Source organism: Elgaria multicarinata, chromosome 4 (assembly GCF_023053635.1).
Source record: "Elgaria multicarinata webbii isolate HBS135686 ecotype San Diego chromosome 4, rElgMul1.1.pri, whole genome shotgun sequence".
NCBI lineage: Eukaryota > Metazoa > Chordata > Lepidosauria > Squamata > Anguidae > Elgaria > Elgaria multicarinata.
In genome coordinates, this window is record NC_086174.1 from 140,410,680 (window position 1) to 140,433,535 (window position 22,856).

Genomic DNA, 22,856 nt, shown 5'->3' on the forward strand with positions numbered 1-22,856 from the left:
TTGGGGTTAATAGTGATATAATATTGGTATGGTTTTAGTCCTAAAATATTGTTCTCAAGTGTTGCTAACACATGCCACTGTTTTTGGTATGGTTTTTTAATATAATGGGGCTGTTCCGGCCTGTTCCGTTCCGTTCCGGCTTTTACACCGTCCCTTTTAAATGTTGTTTTAACTGTTTTATTCTGTTTTTATTTTCATTTCATCTTGTACTCCGCTCCAAATTTTTTCAATGGGAAGCGTTATATAAATATTATAAATAAATAAACGGTTGTATTGAAAAGGGGGGTTCAGCAGGTGTCGTTTGTATGCATGCAGCACGTGGTAAAATGCCCTCTTCACAACAGTTAAAGCTGCAGGAGCCCTGTCCTCCTTTCCATATGATCACCCTAATTTTGGCAAAAGAGGTACGAGTATACCAGCCGGCCGAAGTGGTGAAAAAAGCAGTGCCTGAAGGGAGCCGCGTAGTTACTAAGCGCCTGAATTGAGGCGACTGTTGCCGGGCAACCGTCATCACCTGTGTGGAGGAGGAGATAGTGTCGCTTTATATAAACGTTGGCCGCTTCTTCCCAGGGACATAGGGTTCAGTCGCAAGGCGCAACCTCAACTTCCGGTATTCATTCAAAGCTGCCTAGGCCAGCTACGATTCTCTAATAAACGCGGCTTGGGGCGTCGCTCTAGACCTTGGCATCTCTATGGAGAAACACCCCCCACCCCGCGTTTCATTGTGGGAAAAAAAACAAGCTCGAATGGAGAGCGGCGGAAGTGCCAGTAAGGCCTTGTCCTCTTCCTCCACGTCCCTCCCCGCCCACTGCTCTCGCCCTTTCTTCCGTCTCCACCTCCACCTCCTCCTAGCAACTGACGCCATTGTGATGCGTCGGACGTCATGGGGCGGTGGCGGTGCAGCCGTTGCCGGATGTGGGAGAGTCACGCGGGCCTTCCTGCCTTGAGACTGTAGGGCTGCCCGGATGTGGGGCTGCCCGGTGAGTGCGAAGCGGGGTGCCGTTGACTCACAGTGGCCCGAGGGTGGGGCGGGAGGATCAGCGGGACTCCTCTGCCCTCCTTTGTACAACCGGAGAGGGAAAGAGCGGCAGAGCTCTTTCTCGTGGGTGGGTGGGTGGGCAGGCGGCGGCGAGGGGCTCTTGCTTTCCCCCGGGGACGGTGGGTGGGTGGGTGGCTGGTTCCGTCCCATAATGTCGCCGCGGGGAGATTGGGGTGGGGCAGAGAAGGGCTGGTCACTTCCACAAGGCACACGGGCCCTGGCGTTGCTGTGAGGCCGGCAAGCCCTTCTGGCGTTGCAGCTGTGGAAGCTGACTGTCCTCCCTGCCCCAGTAACAGGGGCGTGTATTTGTTTATTTATTGAGAATGAATAATTGAAAATAATTGAAAAATTTCAGAGCAGTGTACAAGATAAAAATAAAATAAAAACAAACAGTTAAAACAAAATTTAAAAGAAGCAAAAACAGAGATCCAAGGCCGCATATTAAGGAAAGGCTTCTTGGAATAAAGATGTTTTCAGGAGGCGCCGAAAGGAGTACAAGGTTGGAGCCTGCCTGACCTCCAGAGGCAGGGAATTCCACAGGAGGAATGTATTTATTTATTTATCCAGCTCCGTCAGTGGCGGGGATGGTGCTTTACGCGAAAGAAAAGGGGCAGCCCTATGCATGATTACTCTGTCCTACAACTCCCAGCATCCCCCAGCCAGCTGCTGGGAGTTGGACTCCTGGATTCTGTAACTCCAGAAAGGACAGCTCCTTGCCCCATTGCACTTAAAATCCCTCTGTGATTTTAAGGCAGCTTTAAAGACTAGCCTTTTCCGGCAGGCCTACCCAGATTAATGTAAAATCAAGAATTTTAAAGATGTGTTGATTCTTGTACTAATGCTGTTCCCCGCCTCGATCCAAAGGGAGAGGCGGGTAAGAAATAAATAAAATTGTATTATTATTATTATTATTATTATTATTATTATTATTATTACAATCTGGAATGTGCATAAAGGAGAGGAAATTTGGAGTGAGGGATAGCAAGGGGTGAAGAATCTGTTCTAAAGAGTTATTCTCACAAATAATGGAGGAACAAAAGAGGTGGTGTGCCTTTTCCCCTTCATGTTGTTTTTTTGCAGGAGTTTGTCAGCTGCATCCCCATCCAAAAAAAACCCTAACTCTTTTTTCAAAAAAGCCCCCACAACTGCAACATTTGTTTCATGCTGATTGAAATCATGATTTAAATATCCCTAATTTAAATCCACCCTGCAAAAAAAAAAAATGTTCAGGAACATTCTACCTGCTTGGATAACTGCAGTATGTATTTATTCGTTGGAAACCGTTTTGCCCTGCATTTGAGCTGAAAAGGCTCCCAGAGCAGCTTGGGTAAGATCAACACAGTTTCTGCCTACAGGCTTACAGTCTAAAAGACATCACACAAAAGGAAAAAGGCATGAGGGGAGAGAGGAAAACAAACACGGGCACCAATTCTTCCAAGTTACATAGTAATTCTTATAATGACCAGCTGGACTGGAAGCAGTTCAGGGAGCGAGAGAGCGCCAAATGGAGCTGGCCCCAGAGCCAGTAGAATAGCTCTGCTTCCTATCTCTCCATATGTTTCAGCCTGCTTGCCAGGTGACCATCTGGGGCAGGAAGGGCCAGTGGAGCTCATCTTTCAGCAGAGATGATGGAGTGGCTATTCATAAACAGTGGATTTTCGGTGACGGATGTGAGCGCTTATTTTGGCCACACTGAACTCTTGCACAGAGTGTGCAGACAGAAGGCGGTGTGTGGGAAGACCGAAGTTGAAGGCCTTAATGAAAAGAAGGTCCTTGAGATAGGGAAGTGCGGGAAGCAGGAGGTTACAGGTGAAGTAGCTGAAGGAAGAGGAGCAGAAGAGGCAGAAGAGGAAGGATGGGTAAAGCACAAAGTACTGAGGGAAACCAGTCCACAAAAGGAAATGGGGTAGGGGGAAGTTTTGTGTCAGGCTGCAGGCTGTTGCCATGAGCAAGGTGGGAAAGAGGCCTAAGTAATTTAATGAGAAGAGGTTCAAGGTTCATTGTCCAGGGGGTGGAGTTAACTGGGATTGGCAACTTGTGGCCTTTCAGATATGTTGGCCTTCAACTCCAGTCGTTCCTCACCATTGACTATGTTGGTTAGGGCTGATGGGCGTTGTAGGCCAAAATATCTGGAGGGCCACAGGTTGCCAACCCTGGAATAACCAGTGGGTTACGAAGCAGAGATCTAAAAGGGTTGAGGAGAAGTCTAAAGGAAAATCTGGAAAAGGAATCCTTATCCAAAGCATAGGGACAGATGCCTGGGTGTTGCTGGCAGTAAGGGAAGAGAACGGCAAGAAATTTTCTTGACTGCATAACTGAACTGAGGAGACAATGAGCCCTCATCCACCCCTGCCAAAGTGGTGGTGAGATCTCTGATTCAAATAATAATCTGTACTAATGGGCCACACATCTGACAGTAGGTGTCCAGTAAACTAGCGATGTTTTTGTCTACGCATTTTTCATCTTCCGTGGTGGAAGGAGGTCTGTGCCAAGAGTGTGAGATGATCCAAGCCCCCTAATGCATGCATCATAGGAGGGGGGTTCTCTCCCTCATTCTTTTCTGAGCTCTGGGGAAGTAGAAGCAGTGGGAAGTAAGTATGGGTCTCAGGGTTTCTGCTTCAATTTCCAATGCAGGGTGGGTGGCCAGCCCTCTTCCCATGTGTACCTACCCAGCCCCTGAGCTCATCCTTGGACACCCTTCTTTGCTGCCCCTGCCAGGTGAAGTGTGGGGGATGACTATGAGTGCAAGGGCTTTTCCAGCAGTGGCACCCTGATTGTGGAGTGCCCTCCCCAAGGAGGCTTACCTTGTACCTGCTTTTTGTCCGTACACCACCATGTGAGGAACTTTTTTATTATTTTTCTAGGACTTTCACATCGTGTCGTTTTTAATTCAGTTGTCGCTCTTAGGTTTCATTCTCTGCACTTCGTGTTTTTGATCTTAATTTGGAACTTGTTTATTGTTGCATCACAGTTTACAGCAATGTTCTTTTTATTAGTGCTTTTAACTTGTTTGCTTTTTTATTCTGTAAATCTGTGTACTTTGCAAAAGCATGACCTATAAATATAGAAAATAAGAAATAAATAAAAATAAATAAACTTCCTTCTCCCACAAGTTCTCTATGCATGCCGGAGGACTTGCAGGTGGGTGGGAAGTCAGTTGCGATTACAAACTAAATGGCTGCCTACTAAGACAAAATCTGTGAACTGCTTCTATTAAAGTAAAATGCTGGGCCCACATAGTCTGGCTCACAGTAATAAGGAGAGTTTTGTGTACTTCACAGAGAAGGATTATTTCAATATATAAATTGATAAATGGGGCAATAATGTTTTGGTCCTTTGATATCAGATCCCTGACATGGAATTAATATGTGGTGATGTTGTTCACAGCTTTTAGAAAGGAAGAAGATGGAAAGTAATGCAGTTATTTTGGAATCGAAATCTTCACCCATCAACCTTCTGAATGAAATGCACCAGCTGCGTCTCCTCGGCCACCTTTGTGATGTGACTGTGAGTGTGGAATACCAAGGTGTCAGGGCGGAGTTCGTTGCTCACAAAGCTGTGCTGGCAGCAACAAGCAAGTTTTTTAAAGAGGTGTTTCTTAATGAAAAGAGCATGGATGGACCAAGGACAAACATATTGTTGAACGAAGTTCAGGTAGCTGACTTTGCGTCTTTTCTGGAGTTTGTCTATACTGCCAGGGTAGAGGTAGAAGAAGATCGGGTGCAGCGTATGCTGGAAATAGCTGAGAAGCTCAAGTGCTTGGATTTGTCAGAAACCTGCTTTCAGCTAAAGAAGCAGATGCTTGAATCGGTGTTGTTGGAATTGCAGAATTTTTCTGAGTCGCAGGATGCGGAAGAGGACAGTGGGGCCCAGCCAAGCAGTTTACTTGAGCCCAAGGCAATTGCTGAAACACAAGCCGACAATATGAACTATTTTGCAAATTCTCCCCTCGAAAGGCCCAGAGGTGGAGATGGTCTTGAAGCTCCCACTGCTAAATTAAAGGAGAAGTTAGACAAGAAGAAAGAAGCCCTGAAGACACCCTGTGCCAAAATCCGGAGGGCCAGCGGAAGACTGGCTGGTCGGAAAGTCTTTGTGGAAATACCCAAGAAAAAGTACACAAGACGCCTGCGGGAACAACAAAAGTATGCTGAGGCTGTTGCGGAAGAGAGCAGGCTCTACAAAGACCCCGGCATGCCTGAGGAAGGCGGGGAGGAGGAGGACGAGGAGAAAGAGCAAGTGGAGAACAGTGTGAAGCCTGAACACAAAGGGTGTGATGGCGCCACTGAACTGGAAGAAAACTTGAATAAATTGGAGGAGGATAAAAAGAACCGTGGTGGCAACTTCACATGCAGCACTTGTGAACGGGAATTTCTGTATGAGAAGAGCTTTCTGAAGCACATAAAGCATAGCCACGGGATTGCAGCCGAAATTATTTACCGTTGTGAAACCTGCGCCCAGACTTTTGCCAACCGGTGCAACCTCAAAAGCCACCAACGCCACGTCCACAGCAGCGAGCGCCACTTCCCGTGTGAGCTCTGTGGTAAGAAGTTCAAGAGGAAGAAGGACGTCAAGCGGCACATTCTGCAGGTTCATGAGGGTGGTGGGGAACGTCATCACTGCCTACAATGTGGAAAGGGTTTGAGCTCCAAAACGGCCTTGAGGCTTCATGAAAGGACACACACAGGCGACAAGCCTTATGGGTGCACAGAGTGTGAGGCTAAGTTTTCTCAGCCTTCGGCACTTAAAACACACATGAGGTATGAACAGACTTAACTAGCCTTATTAGCTAAATCTCTGGGCGAAAAGGTAAAGTCCAGACAGGGCAGCTTGGCAGCGGTCAAATAAGTAAAGTAGGGCTGGAGATTCTCCTATAAAATGTTCAGTAATATGGATTCTTTGGTTTTGAGGAAAGGCTGATGTGCTCATGATCACACCCAAAATGTAGTCTCAAACTCTCATAAGTTATCTTAAAAGAGTTTGGCATAAATATAAGCCTTTGTCAAAGAACTTGTAAGATTAGAGTCCTGATTTTAACACACTGGTATTTAGAGTTTTAGAAATGTAGTTAAAATAAATGTTCAAAAAAAATGCTTCAAACAGTCCCGGCTGTATAAGAGCTCTTGGGAATAATACCAAATGTAGGCATCCTACAAATTCAGTAGGAGATGGCATGCTTTAAGAACAGGTAGCAGCTGAGAATAACATCCTGTTATTTTTGTAGAAGTAAATTGTAGCAGCCCATCACAGGCCTGAAAACTAGTTTGTGTAACTTGGTCAAAGAATGACCTCGATACCACCTGGAATGCTCCCAGAGGTTTCTAGCATCTTTCTTGGACTTGGTTTCGTTATTCATCCTCTACACTTCTTAGTTGTGGAGGGGAAATTAGAAGTTTTATCTTGTAAAGCTGTAACTGTTCTGAAAAAAGTGGCCAGCCTGCTTCAGCTTTGGGAAATGTTGATCTCTAAACCAGTTTAATGCGTCCTGGCTTCTGCAATAGATCTATAGACAAAAGTATGACCTGTACTGTTAGCTCTAGAATGTGATTACAATGCTATGGCTAGGACATAGAGATTAGTGGCTGGTGCTCCATTAAAGCTTTGATTCTTGCTTGTTCAGTTTTAAGAATTATTGATAAAGTGATTGAAAAAACAGCAGTAAATAGGATAATGCCATTATGACACAACCACATTTAGAATGCTATGTGGTGATGTGTTCTAAAAAACAGAGCTAGAGAATGCACAGCAGCTGCAGCTGGAGAGCAGATGGGCCCTGAGCATCCAAGCCCAGACAGAGCGAGGGTCATTCACATTGCATGAAGGTATGGTTTAGCGTGACTTCGGAACCCAGCTGTTCATTCCATCAGCAGAGCCTCTGCCTTCTAGGTATTTCAGTCCATCGCTTCCTGGGTGCTGTGCACAGTGGCTGCCTGATTTTCTATCTATTGTTAAGCAATGTGTTTCCTACTGTCAGATTCAGGCTTACAGAGAATATTAGAATAAGGCACATCTACCTTCACATCTTCAAGAGCAACAGATTTCTTAACAGTGTGAAACTGTTCCTTCGGAGAAGGTGTTCCCACTGCTTTCACACTACCTGCTGTGGAGCAGCTTGTGAAACACACAGGGTGAATGAGAAACTGGGTCTTCTCTTATGAGTCATCCTTCTTTTCTTCTGGGATAACATATACTTGAATTAGATCTAGGAAATAAGAGGTGTAGTTTGTATAAAACACAGAAAAGAAACAGAAGGGCTTTGGGGAGTACCTGTTCATTTCGTAGTTCAGATGTTTGGGGTGAAATCACATTTTAGGAAAGAGAAGGGGCATTCAGCTCCTTGGTGGTTAGCCTCATTTAGTAATAATAATTTTAGTGGTGTGTTTGGGAAGACTGTGGCCACATCTACACCTAGCAGGATACAACAGTTTGAAAACTGTCTATGGAATGTGTCCTGGGCCCCAGCAGTTGTCAAAACCGTTATAAACTGTAATAATAATTTTAGTGGTGTGTTTGGGAAGACTGTGGCCACATCTACACCTAGCAGGATACAACAGTTTGAAAACTGTCTATGGAATGTGTCCTGGGCCCCAGCAGTTGTCAAAACCGTTATAAACTGTAATAATAATTTTAGTGGTGTGTTTGGGAAGACTGTGGCCAGATCTACACCTAGCAGGATACAACAGTTTGAAAACTGTCTATGGAGTGTGTCCTGGGCCCCAGCAGTTGTCAAAACCGTTATAAACTGTTTTAAAGTAGTAGTGTAGATCCTGCCAGGATCTGGACTTCTAGAGGGAGGATGATCCCCAGTCTACCTATTTAATATTCTGAAGAAGTCTGCCTCTTGCTTGTTGAGTCAGGGATATCAACCACTGTAGAACAGTGTTGGTCCCAACAGAAGAAGCGGGACGTGCAGGTAAGAAGCCAGTTTGTGATTCATTTTAAATGTGGTGGTGTGTGTTTTAATTTGAGAGGGAAAAAATCCAAAATGTTACTGTTCCATGGATTTCATAAGCAAAATATTTTCACCCATTTTTGAAAGCCAAAATGTGGGTGATCCATAAAACCTTGTTGGATTTTTTTTCTTCGGGGGGTGGGGGAGAAACCCAGGTCACTGGAACCACATTGTTATTCTTGTTCTAAATTTCCTGGCTACTTTATACAAAACAAAACAAAAAATAAGGCATTTGAATTGCGATTTTGATTAAAGCAGCTAATTCTTAACCAAGGTTTTGCTTGTTGGTTCTATTCTTATTATAGTCTAGTTGTTTTGGCCAAGAGACTGAGACCAGGCAGGGGAGGTTATCATAGTTGAGGTTAATTTTTTTATTAGATTATGTACACCTTCACAGTTTAGGAGCGTATTTCTTGTTTGGAATAATTAGTACCTGGTTCTTATTACCTTATTCACAATGTCTTGTTAATCTGAATTGTTACCTGGCCCTCCCATCCATCTGGCACACTGTACATGCAGAAGAAGACATCTGTGTGCGCATCACTGATGGATTGGGAACTTCACACACAAGTAGATGCAGTGTACTTCATTTGGGGCTGTATTCAGCTTTTGGGGCAATTGGAAGTAGAAGAATCCCATCAGTGGATTGGCAGTCACAAGAATAACCCGTTGATATGGTAGAGTGTCGCTCTCTAGTTAACGCTTAGTAATGAGGAGAAAGTGCTATACTTGTCTTGATTTGTATTATTTTCTCATTTCAGAATCCACACTGGTGAAAAGCCTTTTGTTTGTAATGATTGTGGAGCAAAATTCACACAGAATCACATGCTTATCTATCATAAAAGGTGCCACACAGGTAGGAACATTGTCTTTCTTTTTTACACTTGCAGTTATTTTTTTTTAAAAAAAGTTCAATGACTGAGTTCACACAACATGGAAACCTATCATGCGTTATTGTTTGAAACAAGCCATGGTGGGTTGTTTTGTCATCCAAACCTAGACCACTTCCCACCAGGTGGCTTGTTGTTTTTGCCAAGAAGCCACACTAATAACCTACTGCTTGTTCTTGGGATTGTTTAATCCATGGTGGGTTGGCATGTCATTCAAACCTGGCAGAGGCAAACCATTGTGGGTTGCAATTTGCAGTAACCGTGGCAGGGAGCTGCAAAACGGGGGTGGTCCCTAGAGAGCTTCGGCTGTGGGGCGGTATATAAATGTAATAAATAAATAAATCACGCTTAAAAGGACTTGCTGTAGACTCGGGCAAGTATGGAATGGAAGCACAGCACCCCCAAGGGCCAAAACTTAAACTCCTGGGATCACTTGCTAAGGGGGCAATCTTGACCCCCTTTTCCCCACTTGCCCCCATGGCTGTCAAAGTTGCTTATATGCAGTCCCATCTTGTCAAATATCTTGTATGTTTCATACTGCAGTTCATTCCCTTTGACAGCTGAAATGTACAAAGCAATAGACAAAGCAAGGAGATATATATATATATATATATATATATATATATATATATATATATGACAGCTGCATGTGCACACTCGTGCAACTGTCAAAAGTTGACATTTGTGCAAATGTCAGGGCACAAAAAGGTATGTTTTTAGAATGTTTTCAGGATGTTTTAATCATGTATGGTATGTTTTAATTCATTTTAATGTGTATTTTATATCATGTTTTTATACTGTTTGTTTTACACTTTGAATTGTCTTAGTTTTTGTGAACCGCCCAGGGAGCTTCGGCTATTGGGTAGTATAAAAATGCAATTAATAATAATAATAATAATAATAATAATAAGTAGTAGTAGTAGTAGTCGTCAGGGCACAAAAATGGGGCTGCAATTGGAGAAGGAAGGGCAATGGACGGACAGACATGACGTGTTCTGCGACAAAGTCCCCTGGGATATGTGCTGGAACCAGCTGGAGGACCCAAGGGGAAGGAGGCGGACAACAGCCCACAGTATGCCCAATCATCAATTGTTCCCATTGTGGGTTGTTTCACAAACAACCCACACTGCATGGCTTGGTCACCAGAGTTGGTTGTCATGTTGTGTGAACTCATCCAGTGTCTGGTTTCCTTTAAATCTGCAACCATGTTGATCCCAAAGAGTAAGTAACTGGTAACAGGTGCAGTGTTACCCTCTGGTTTTGTTCTAAAATGTTGCAGGTATGTGAACTCATACATCAGTAATGGGCAATTTGTGGCCCTCCAGATATTTTGCCCTACAACTCCCATCAACCCTCACCTTTGGCTATGGAAGTTGTAGGCCAAAATACCTTAATTATTATTATTATTATTTATTTATATAGCACCATCAATGTACATGGTGCTGTACAGAGTAAAACAGTAAATAGCAAGACCCTGCCGCATAGGCTTACAATCTAATAAAATCATAGTAAAACAATAAGGAGGGGAAGAGAATGCAAACAGGTACAGGGTAGGGTAAGCAGGCACAGGGTAGGGAAAAACTAACAGTAGAAAGTAACAGTAGAAGTCTGCACAACATCAAGTTTTAAAAGCTTTAGGAAAAAGAAAAGTTTTTAGTTGAGCTTTAAAAGCTGTGGTTGAACTTGTAGTTCTCAAATGTTCTGGAAGAGCGTTCCAGGCGTAAGGGGCAGCAGACGAAAATGGACGAAGCCGAGCAAGGGAAGTAGAGGCCCTTGGGCAGGCGAGAAACATGGCATCAGAGGAGCGAAGAGCACGAGCGGGGCAATAGTGTGAGATGAGAGAGGAGAGATAGGAAGGAGCTAGACCGTGAAAAGCTTTGAAGGTTAACAGGAGAAGTTTATATTGGATTCTGAAGTGAATTGGAAGCCAATGAAGAGATTTCAGAAGCGGAGTAACATGGTCGGAGCGGCGAGCTAAGAAGATGATCTTTGCGGCAGAGTGGTGAACAGAAACCAACGGACTGATGTGAGAAGAAGGAAGGCCAGAGAGAAGAAGGTTGCAGTAGTCCAACCGTGAAATAACCAGTGCATGAACAAGCGTCTTGGCAGAAGAGACAGACAAAAATGATCGAATCCTGGCAATATTATACAGGAAAAATCGACAAGATTTAGCTACTGCCTCAATATGAGGAATAAAGGAGAGCGAGGAGTCGAAGATAAAGCCAAGGCTACGAGCTTCCTTGACCGGAGTAAGCGTAACATCATTGACAGTAAGAGAGAATGAGAGATGAGGAGAAGGTTTAGGAGGAAAAACAAGCAATTCAGTCTTTGCCATGTTAAGCTTCAAGCGACGATGAAGCAGCCAAGCTGAGATATCTGAAAGACATGCCGAGATACGATCGTGAACATCAGGAGAAAGTTCCGGAGATGACAGATATAGTTGTGTATCATCGGCGTACAGATGATATTGGAGGCCATGAGATTGAATAAGCTTGCCCAAGGGCAACATGTATAAGGAAAACAACAACGGGCCAAGCACCGAGCCTTGCGGAACCCCTACTGAAAGGGGAAAGGAGGAAGACGAGCTGCCATTAGCCAACACGCTGAAAGAGCGACCCGCTAGATAGGAGGCAAACCAGTTATAGACAGAGCCACAAAATCCAAGGTCATGAAGGGAATCTAAGAGAAGATCATGATCAACCGTGTCAAAGGCTGCAGTTAGATCAAGGAGAATAAGAACGGAATAATGGCCTTTAGACTTGGCAATAAAGAGATCATTGGTGATCTTAGTAAGGGCTGTTTCGGTGGAATGCAGAGGACGGAATCCAGATTGAAATGGATCCAAAGCAGAGTTACTAGAAAGAAAGTCAAGACAACGAGAGTAGACCGCACGCTCCAGGATCTTTGAAACAAACGGCAACAAAGAGACAGGTCGGTAGTTAGACAGAGATAGCCTATCAAGAGTAGGTTTCTTGAGAATGGGAGAGACTGTAGCATATTTAAAAGCAGAAGGAAATGAACCAGAGGACAGAGAAAGATTAATAATATGTAGCAAGGAAGGGAGGATAGCAGGAATAAGATTAATAAAGACGCGAGAAGGAATTGGATCACGAGAACAAGTGGAAAGCTTCGAAGAGCGCAGTATTGTAGACAGTTCATCCGCAGAGACCGAAGGAAACGCAGAGAAATTTGCAGGAGGAGCTGACAGATGAGGAACAGGAACTGGAAGAGGAGCAGAGCTGGCCAGATCAGAGCGGATAGTTTGGATTTTAGCATTGAAAAAAGAGGCAAAGTTATTAGCAGACAGAGAGGCGGGGAGAGATGGCGGATTAGGCTTCAGAAGAGAATTGAAGGACGCAAAGAGCCGCTGAGGATGCCTAGCATTTGACTGGATTAGCGTTGAGTAGTACTGCTGTTTGGCCAGTGAGATGGCAGAAGAGAAAGAGGAGAGTACAAATTTGTAATGGACAAAGTCTGCCCGGTCCCTGGTCTTACGCCAAAGGCGTTCAGCTGCCCAGGAACAAGAGCGAAGGTAGCGGAGGGAAGAGGTGAGCCACGGTTGGGGTTGAGAAGGGCGAACTATCCGAGTTGTAGATGGAGCAAGATTATCAAGAGTTGAAGATAAGGAGGAATTAAAGAAGGAGACAGCTGAGTCCAAGGAGACAGCCGAACAGACAGAAGGAAGGGAGGAGGCTAGAGACTGGGAAAAAGCCTCATAATTGATAGATTGCAAGTCATGACAAGAGCGAGAAGCGGGACGTGAAGGAGGAGGATTATGAGTAATATTGAAAGAAACTAGGTGATGATCTGACAGCGGAAAGTGAGCAGTAGAAAAGTCCAACACAGAGCAATTCCGAGTGAGAACAAGATCCAGACAGTGTCCAAGGGAATGTGTGGGTGCATCAGACCAAAGCTTAAGATCATAAGAGGAAGATAATGAGCGAAATCGTAGAGCTGCAGCATCTTGAGGGTCATCCACATGAATGTTGAAATCACCCAGGATAAGAGTAGGACAGTTGTCAGAGAGGAAAAAGGACAGCCACGAATCAAAATCAGAGATAAATTTTGAGGACGAGCCTGGGGGGCGGTACAGAACTGCAACCCGCAGTCGCAGTGGAGCGAAGAGCCTCACCACATGTACCTCAAAGGAGGAGAAGCAATGTGAAGGAGGAATGGAAAGAGGCTGGAACTGGCACAAACTAGATAATAAAAGACCCACACCACCACCCCGACCCTCTGGGCGACTAGTGTGAGAGAAAGAGAGTCCTCCAAGAGAGAGGGCAGCAGAGATGGCAGTATCATGGGCAGGAAGCCAGGTTTCAGTAAGAGCAAGGAGGTGGAGAGACCTAGAGATAAACAAGTCCTGGATGACAGGGGCCTTAGAAGCAAGAGAGCGACAGTTCCATAATGAACACGAAAAAGGCAGCTGAGAAGAGGGGAGACACCGGATAGGAACTAAGTTAGGAGAGACGAGATTGGAACGAGCCATAAGGAACAGATATGAGGAGAAAAGAACTGAGAGGAGACAATGAGAAGATCGTGACCTGAATCAGAAAGTGGCAGCGACCGGACCTTGGCTGGGGTTTTTCCTCCAGAGTAGAGGATCCGCTTGACCGGCTTTGCCCCCATGGCTGAGAGCCACAGGCCGAGAGCCCTTGTGCTCTCGTCCTTCGGCTCGCGCCGAAGGCTCGCGCCTCCAGCAAACTGGAGGCTTGAAGTACCTGAAAAGGAGGGGGGGAGGAGCAGAAGCTGCAATTCAAACAGACCAATCGCAGTTAGTTAATGTTGCTCAATGGCTTCTCAGAGAGCTGAGTTGCAAGTTGCAAACTTAAGGGACACAAGTTGCTGACCTCTGTCGTAGGTGATCAGAGCAAAAATAAAAGTTAATACACCTACTGGCTGATGGTTGCCTTGTTTGATTCTCCATTGGGAATGTAAGTTTTTCTTGAAAACCGTGAGTGTAGTTTCAAGGCACAAATTACTGTTATCTCTTCCACTGTAGAAAATTATGAGTTTTCTGTTTTCCTAACATGAATGTTTTGTTCCTCCCTTCTGCAGAGAAAAAAGTTCGTTAATAGTTATTTGATCTTCGGTTAGTTTAGAAGGGCCACGTTTTCTTCTTCAGCTCGGGTGACGTAGACTCAGTTTCCCAGATGTGCGTTCCAGAGCTCTGTGGCTCATAGGCTACTGTTGGAATCACGAGACACTCAGCTTTCTCTTTCCAAAAAGCAAATTTTATTATAAGAGTCTGAAATGTAGGGTATTATTACATGTTGTGAAATTTAAGCCTGTCTTGTGATTTTAATGGTCTGATATTGAGCATATATTCCTAGCAGTATCAGGATGATCAGGCCAAACGTCAGATAGCTTGTTCAGTGGGTGCAAAGTAAACTGAGTAAACTAGCTGCATCCGTCCAGGACCACGTAAGTAGGTTCCTTCTCGGTCCTAGAAATATGCACAGAAAGATGTGTGCTACCATCATTTGCTGTGTGAAGCAGTTGGGGCAAGTCTCCTCTGCTAAGCTGCCTCTTCATAGCATTCATTTTGTGGATGTCATTCTTAAGCATGAGCCATGCAGGGCTTTGATTGATGGAGTGGCCAAAGTGTCTTGAGGGTGCTGTGTGGGTGAGTTGACACCGGTCTCCTACATTGACCCTTGGTCCAGTTCTATTCTGCACAACAGTGTTGTGGAACTCCTTTATACCATGAGTGGCTCCTGTTATGACATTCTGGATTACCTTTCTGCCAGCCAAATCTCTGACACTGCACCAGTGTAGTGGTTCCTGTGACCCCTTCCCTCTGTGGCTGGATCAACAGCTCAGAGGATCGAACCATAAGTGCTGCAGATTGGCAGCATGGTTGAAGTGAATGGTCTTGGTGCTCTTTATTGTGTCGTCTTGCTCCCAGACCTCCTCATTACTTTTACCATCAATGGCTTGAAATAACTTTTAATTTTTCTCGTATTCCTGTGTGATAATAGGGGAACGGCCTTTCATGTGTGAAACGTGTGGGAAGAGCTTTGCCTCTAAGGAGTATCTGAAACATCATAATCGCATCCATACTGGGTCCAAGCCATTTAAATGTGAAGTTTGCTTCCGAACATTTGCACAGAGGAATTCCCTGTATCAGCATATAAAAGTTCATACAGGTGGGCAGCAAAAGGTCACACTTGGGTTGTGGGGGTGGAGAGTTTGGCCCTAAGCCTGTTGTAGGAACTGGAGAGGAGCTGTTCTTATTGTCTATGCTTATAAACTTAAATGTTTAAACCCCTTCAAATGTTTACTTTCCTTGGTCATTGTGTTGGCGGTATTATAAAATATGTGACAAAAGCTGACTTGGAGAGAAAGGATTATAAGTTTGAAGAGATTTCTGGTAAAATCCAATGCTCCTCAATGACTCTTTCTGCAGGCCTTGGTCTTTGTTTTTGTCTCATCGTCAAGTGACCTTGCTGACTTTCCCTCCTGTTTGTAAACTTGGGTATTTATCTAGCCTCTAAACTCTCTCTTACCGGATGACCTGTCCTATTCCTCCTCAATTACTGCCCCCTCTTGGCTTCCACTCTTTCTATATTTCCTATTCAGATTACTAATCTGGTCCGGGTTTATCAGACTGGAACCTTTAATGACTTCCAGGTTGTTATGGCTCTGATCATCAAGTCCCCAACCTGGAATCTTCCTGCTTTTACCTTGGGCACTACAGATGCCACTGTCCCCAGCTCTTTAGCCTCCAGCTATAAATTTTCTCCCCAAGTGCCTTGGGCAACCAGATTCATTCCACGTTTATGAGAGCTCTCACATATACTTGAGAAACCTCCATGGTCAGTTGCTTATATCGGGACCTGTGGGTTAAAATCCCTGCACAGGGATTTGCTGAAGCTCCGCTTGATCTCTCCGCATCCTAGGAGAAATGTGATTGTCCTCTCTTCATGAAGGGAATAGGGTTGAAAGAGTGAATAAGAAAATGATTGAAAGGTATTTTGCATATGTTGCAAATGGTAATGGGTGAGTGATTGCTAATTTAAACATATTTCCTTCTGTTGTCTTTGAATCTTGAACTCTATCAGCTGTTCTACAAATGGTAGTTCCTCCCCTGGGCTGTTTTCTTCCACTGTGGTGCTTTTTTAGTTCCATCTTTCCTATTCCCAGTTCAAGCCCTTTGTGTTTTGCTTCCTTTTCCTGCGTGCACGTATCAACATGTTTCTCGGTGATTTCTTATCCCTGGCTGCCTGTTTTTCTTGACTTTCAGTTAAAGATTCTTTTACTTCCCTTCAAATCTATTCATTCCCTAGCGCCTGCTTAACTTTCATCTCGGATTTGTCTCTATTTCCTCCTTATTGCTTTGCATTGCTCAAGTCCTTGCTGCTTGTCAAATTTCATATCATCCAATCATGCTTTTTTCTTTATTGCTGTTTATCTATTTTATTATTTACCAGCTGATGTTTGTGCAATTGATTCTCTACCTCTTTTTTTTTTAAAAAAGGAGCTGTTTTTTAATATTTTGGTTGTAAGCCAATTTGACAGGTCCTGTAATTTGTATACAATATCTAGGTTTTTTTAGGCACTTCAAAAATAATGCATAATATCTTCAGTTCTTTGTTTAACCCATTTTAACTATATCAAAAACCTACTCAATGTGAGAAATAATTAGAAGGATGCAGGATGATACTGTGAATTACCAGATTGGTGCAGATAGTTTTTGAAGAGAAAAAGTGTAACTGATCAGCAATATTTTTTAAAAAAGATCAGTCCAGTCCTGTGTTAAGTTGGCAACACTCCATAGAAATCAATAGAACCGTTCATATCAGCTGAGATTCTGATTATACTTTTGAGATTACTGTACTTTCTTTGATCTGAAGGTGTGTTTGTTGCAAGTACAAAGGTCTTGAAGATGTTCTTTAGTGGATTCTTGCTACACTTGGTTGCCATCAAAGTGGTAATCCAGAGCTTCTACCAGAATAGCCCTTTTGAGTGCAGCCGAAAAGCAATAGTAATTATGTGCTCTGGGTTACAGGTGAGCGTCCTTACTGTTGTGATCAGTGTGGCAAACAGTTCACCCAGCTCAATGCCCTGCAGCGTCACCATCGGATTCATACAGGAGAGAAACCGTTCATGTGCAATGCTTGTGGTCGGACATTTACGGACAAATCTACTCTTCGGCGACACACATCGGTATGGAAGGGAGTAGGCACTTTTCCTTTGAAGAACCATCCCATTTTACATGTCCTAGAAGCTTTGTATAACCCCCACAGTAGAACTTGGCTGCCATTTGGAGAGGGACAATAGAATTGGAACTTCTGATGTCTGGCCGTTCTATGCATATGGACAGAGTGGGAATGTTCTTTAGCGAATCCTAACTGGCTCTTTCCAATTTCCTGCATTTAAGCAGCTCCATGTTACTGAATGGTTGGGTACACGATTAGAGACTGCTGCCGAAACAGGGATTTCAGGCATGCCGTGACAATTTAGACCTTGCTACACTGTGAGTCATTTTGGAAGAGGGGGTGATGATTGGCTCCCCAAACTTGCCCATCCCAACACCATATCTTCCTTGTTTCTTTTTATGGTACCTTCCCTACCCCAGTGACAGTTTTCCATAGTAATCTTCCCAAGGAAATGTGATACATAAAATTGTATCCCCTCGTTTTTGCAACCTGAGATCCCAAAAGCTATTTTATTTTAAAAGAAAAGCTGTTACTTGATTAACTGGTGCAAATGATGTATTCATAAATAATAAGTAAAACTGAAAGCTGGTTTGCCTTGCTTCTATTTTTTGAGTTTGTAACAGTTTTGACTTCCCCCTCCCCCTGCAGCTCAGAATAAATTATTTTTACATTTTAATTGCTCCAGCCATTATTTTTATATATGGGCAAGCTTAGATTGGAGTGAGTCCCCATTTTTGCTGAATATAAATCTCTCAAGTGTACTATTTATCCTACTATCAATCTGTAGGAGACCAAAAATGGGTTGCAAAGTGTCCTCTGTCTGATTACCTTCCCAAAAATTGGGGGATGCAGGGAGAGTAGCTAAACTGGCTGTCTATCTGAGTAATAATCCCCAGTTTAGAGCTCTGTGCAGTGTTGGCTAGTTGGATCTGCTTGTTTAAACAGCGTTCAGAGCTGTGAATGTGCTGTAAAATACAATGAATGCCAGTAATGGTTTTTGCATGTTTTTTCCCCTCCAGATTCATGATAAAAACACACCCTGGAAGTCGTTCCTTGTAGTTGTTGAAGGAGCCTCTAAGAATGATGAGGATCATAAGATAGAACTTCCTGATGAAGAATATGACGTGGCTCGTTCCAAAATATCAGAGAAGCTGCTATCATTTTCTGAAAACGGACACTATCAAAGTCTGGCTCCTGTCCAGGGAAGTGTGACTGCTCTGCATGAAAATGGATCCCCCTCAGTAACAGACTGCAAAACAGGGGGCACAGCAGGGTCTCAAGAAGTCCCCATAGCTACAACTTTGCATGATGTCACAGTGTTGCACACCCAGACAGACTTGCTTCAGCCTCCCCTTCACACCTTAGTGAATATGGAATAGCACCGTTAGCTATGAAGACAATTCCATCCCAACAATAATCTGTTGAATATTATAGACTCTGCAAGAACCCATGGACTGCAAAAGAATAATGAAGGCCTATAGTGTGTGTTTTTAGTGTCCTCTGTTTCCTGCAAAGCCACGATTTTGTTGTTTTTTTGACTGAAGAATTCTTGAAGAGTAAACTACACTTTTTCATTTTTTTGTCTGTGTGATTTAAAGTGGGTTTGAGATTACATAGTCAGTTTAAGAAAAGTGAAGATCCACCACTGTTTTAATCCAAATTTCTCTCTTCTTTTCCCTTGGCATAATGAATTATTTGGCTATAGATATTTTTAATGGCCCCTTTTGAAAGGACAGTAATTCCGCTTTTCTTTCCTTTTTTTAAACTCTTAACATCGAATTGCATATTATATGCAAATTAATATGAAATATTATAGCATGCTCTCCCTGGGCCCAGCACCTAATGTAATTTTAATGTAGGGTTGTTGCTTAAACAAAAAAGTGAGGAAAAAGAAAGCCTCTTATTAAACAGATAATAGGAAATGTCTTTCACTGCTTTTCTGAACAGTGAAACAGTTACTTTGGGAAATGTTTGTAAAGCCAGGAGTTGAATCTAATTGTATGTATTCACCAGAGGAACAGATTCCCCCTTCAGCCCCCCTCACTGCCCAAATCTGCTGTGGGTTGAGGGACCATCTGGAACAGTTTTCAAAGGGGCTGCAGGGGGAGGAGAGAAAGGGAAAGTCCTGTTGCATTAGCAGGAGACCCCCTCATGAGACATTGGATATCGCCCCAAGTTTCTTAAAGTGATGGAGCTGCATTGGAACTCATGCGATCAATCTACACTCCCATCAGATTGGAGTGTTCTAAGCAATTTGGACTAGATTTCAGAGTCCTGTTACTCAATTCTAGTCAGAATTTGTGGAGAAATTTCACAGCCTTTTTTCTGTAGCGGAACCTTCCTTCTAAATACTGGCACTCAGCAAGCCTGCTCAGCCCTTGTCTTCTCCTACATTTTTGCCCGCATATTTTGTCTGAAGTTCCCCATATCCACATGCACATCTTCAGCCTCCATCATAGGTATTCCCTCTCCTCCATACATTCCTTACAAAGAGTCTTTATTCACCAAGTATTGCACTTCTAAATGGTTCATTCCTCGAAGGGCCTTAATGTTCTTCCCAACCTCTACTGCTCCCAATGCCCCACTTATGGTTGTTGTGTATTTGGCCGTCGGACAGAGCCTTCTATAACTTTATGAATTTCCTTGGTGGCAGCATATTCCTAGAATAGATTGCTCCAAAATACTGGATATGGTTTTCTCAAGTAAGACTGCACATCGTGCAGTAAGTAATGGCAATTCTCCCCCTTCTCTCACCACCCCACCTGATGAGTTTTATTAACATTTTGTGTGAGAGCTGATGAAATATTCTTAATTCTGGCTTCAGGCAATGGCCTGAAATTATCTGGGTAAATACTCTTATTGTTTTGTATCTGCTAATGTTTATACCAAAGGCTACACAATCTGTTGGAGGATTCAAGTTACAGCCAGAACTGACATTCTCTAAGTATTTGCCTGATGTTCATTTGAGAGGTAGACTTGTTTAGGTCTCCAACCTAAACTTTTAAAGGTTTTACAAAATGTGTGCATGAAATGTTCATTCAGTGAAGCTTTATCGCTGAGAGCTGGAAAACAAGACCATGTAGTATAACCTGCCAAAATTTGAGGAACTACAAGTTGCTTTTAAAATGTGTTGCTTTTCTCCTCATGGAGGTGAAGGCTTATTTCTGCTAGAAATGCATCAATATTGTGCCTTTTTATTTTTAGATTCAGGAAAAAAAAAGTGCCAAATTAAAAATGTTTTTAAGTCCGACTTTTATTGACTTCCAACAGTACTTGAATTTACTAGTATAACTGTTGAGAGTGATCCTTACATTTGACTATATAACCCATGCCCACTAAGGCACTGGCACCTCTCAAAATGAAGTATTGCTCATAAAGAGCTCACAGGATCTGGTTTCAGCCTCACTTCCTCTCAAGAAAGAGATGCATCTGTTCAAGTTCAGTGTGTTTTAGTTTAGAAAGTGTTGTTGTAGGACAGAGTTTTACCAAACGTAATGGAGAATGTTAAATGCTACCTTTCGAATGCAACTATACTGCTTAAGTATACTGCTTTAAGTGACTCCTTTCTGTCTTTTGCCATACTGAGAAGCTACTATATAACACTGCTTTTTCTTTAATGCTGTGATTTCATTGGGTTGTATCCGGTGGTGTGTACCCGCCAACAGAATGGACATGGCTGACGGAATAGGTCCTCCCCCCACTTGAAGTTCCCCACTCGCCCCCCAGATCTGCTCCAAAGAGTTGGGAGACTCTCCAGAGCAGACTTGGGGAAGCACGGTGGGGAGGAGACCAAGAAGTTCCAGTGTGTAAGCAGGCATCTGCTCACATGGTGTTGGATGCCATCCACTTTTTAAATGCATGTGTTTTGATGCCTTGTTCCTTTGAAGACAAGGTTGCAGTGACTAAGCAGGAGTTTAACGGAGCTTTTAATGCCATGGTGGGGTGTCTTTTCCTGCTCAGGTTAATGTGTACAATTGGCCCTGCACCCATTCATGGCAACAGCATATGAAAACTTTCATGGGGTGGATGAGACAGAGAAGGAGAGTAGTGAACTTTGCTGGATGTTTTGGCAAAGTTATGCTCTGGGTTAATAAAACCAGGCCTGGCCTTCTCTAAAGCTCTCTTCCTCCCTTTGTTATATTAAATTCAAAATCACCTGTGTCTGGGGGGAGAGGGGAGAAATCTAGGGCAATTTTGACTCAGCACAGCGTTTACCTTAAGATACTGTCCTGATATTTTATTTACGGAAAGGCAAAGCAATAACAGATCAGTCCAACTATGTATCAGTTTTTTTGGTAAGCCCCTTAGTAAGAGCTTGTTACTATATTCCTTGTTTGTTTAATCCACTAAAAGGGATCTTTTTAGAAATACTACCAAGAGGTTATATTTACATATTTATTTTGTAAGCCATGTGCTTCTTTTTGACTATTGAATTTTAATGACCTATTGCAAAAAAAAACCAGTAGTAAATATTTAAATCCTTATGTTCGTACCTATAGGTAAGGATTTTTATTTTATTTTGTATTCTATGAAGATGTGAAGTGGGTTAACTTGTATGAATTGATAAGCCCCATTAAAAAAAACGTTAATAGTTCCTTCTTGTTATAAGTGACTTGCTTGGAGAAAACAATGTTTACGTGAAAACATCACACTTCTTAGAAGATACTTCTACCGTGTTCCAGACGAGTGAAAAATGTGTGTGTAGGAGAGAGTGAATGGGACTGTTGGAATGACTTGCCAGCCGACTTTGGCTTAATTTGCCCATGAGGGACTGTTGCATTGTGCTGGATGCTCACAGGCACCATTTTTGCATAGTGCCTAGCTTGCCATTGGTTGCTTGAAGGTTAGGCAACCTTCAAATAACCCTAAAACAAGCCATGGGTTATTTGAGAGTTGTCCAACAACCACTGCCTCCTGGGTTTGCATAATACGGCAAGCCGTGAGTGCCATTCAAAAATACACCACAGCCGCAGCAGGTAAATTAAGCCACGTTTGGGCTGTTGTGTCATATGAACCAAGCCAGTATATCCTGGAGTTTTCCCCCTGCAGTTTTCACATCTGCCCCACAATTAATTTCCTGTGTACATATACTATATGTAACTTCAGTGGTTAGGGGACCGTACTGAAGCTTCAGTATATTAGCTTAAGGCAGCTGTATCCAATGTGGTGTCCTCCAGACACTTTGGACTAAAACTCCCAGAATTCTTGACCATTAACTACAATAGTTGTGGCTAAGGAATTGAAATGCAAAACATCTGGGGGACACCAGGTTGGGCAAGGCTGGCTTAAAGCTTAGAGAGTAATCTTAAAAGGTCTTTACTCAGCCCTGCATGTTCTTTTAAATCTGCTGCAAGCATTTATATTGCATTTTTAATCACCAGAACTAACTTCTGTTTCTGTTATGTAATGGAGCAGTTAGCTGCTAAAATATTTTAGTAACAAGCTAGCTCTATATTGGTCAGCTTTCAGTTCACCATAACTGTGAAGGAAAAAGGGAGTGCACTTTCTGTCTTTTAGGCAAAGATCTGTCAGGATTTGAACACATATTTCTGTTCAAAGCTATAACGATTTCAAGCACTGATAGTTTCAGTTTCAGACAGGGAAATAGTATTGTGAGGAGGGATGTAGAAGCTACTGTCTTATCTGCCAATGAGAAGCATTTTACACAATTGTGGTAATCTGCCTAAAGTGGGAGTGGAATAGCAAAAGTTTATTCTAATCTGCATGTAGTAGTCTCTGTATAAACCTTCCTTCACTGCCATTTATGTAGCAGATAATCTAATGTAATGTACTGTATACTGTGATATCAGCGGCTT

The 22,856-nt window shown here is 43.1% G+C and overlaps 1 protein-coding gene across 1 annotated transcript; it reads left to right on the top strand.

Moving 5' to 3' along the window:
• The first annotated feature begins 930 nt into the window (after positions 1–930).
• On the top strand, positions 931–21,785 carry LOC134398091 (GDNF-inducible zinc finger protein 1-like). Its single transcript, XM_063125297.1, has 6 exons — positions 931–980; positions 4,427–5,796; positions 8,750–8,844; positions 14,860–15,027; positions 16,890–17,047; positions 18,060–21,785. Exons 1-6 carry the CDS (start codon positions 966–968, stop codon positions 18,417–18,419), a joined length of 2,166 nt encoding a protein of 721 aa, XP_062981367.1. The 5' UTR covers positions 931–965; the 3' UTR covers positions 18,420–21,785.
• Positions 21,786–22,856: the final 1,071 nt, after the last annotated feature.

Bases quoted from the DNA above. Each gene is read 5' to 3' on its own strand.
- LOC134398091 (XM_063125297.1), top strand. The intron at 5,797-8,749 runs GTATGAACAGAC...TTCTCATTTCAG, and splicing joins GCACTTAAAACACACATGAG to AATCCACACTGGTGAAAAGC. The intron at 8,845-14,859 runs GTAGGAACATTG...GTGTGATAATAG, and splicing joins TCATAAAAGGTGCCACACAG to GGGAACGGCCTTTCATGTGT.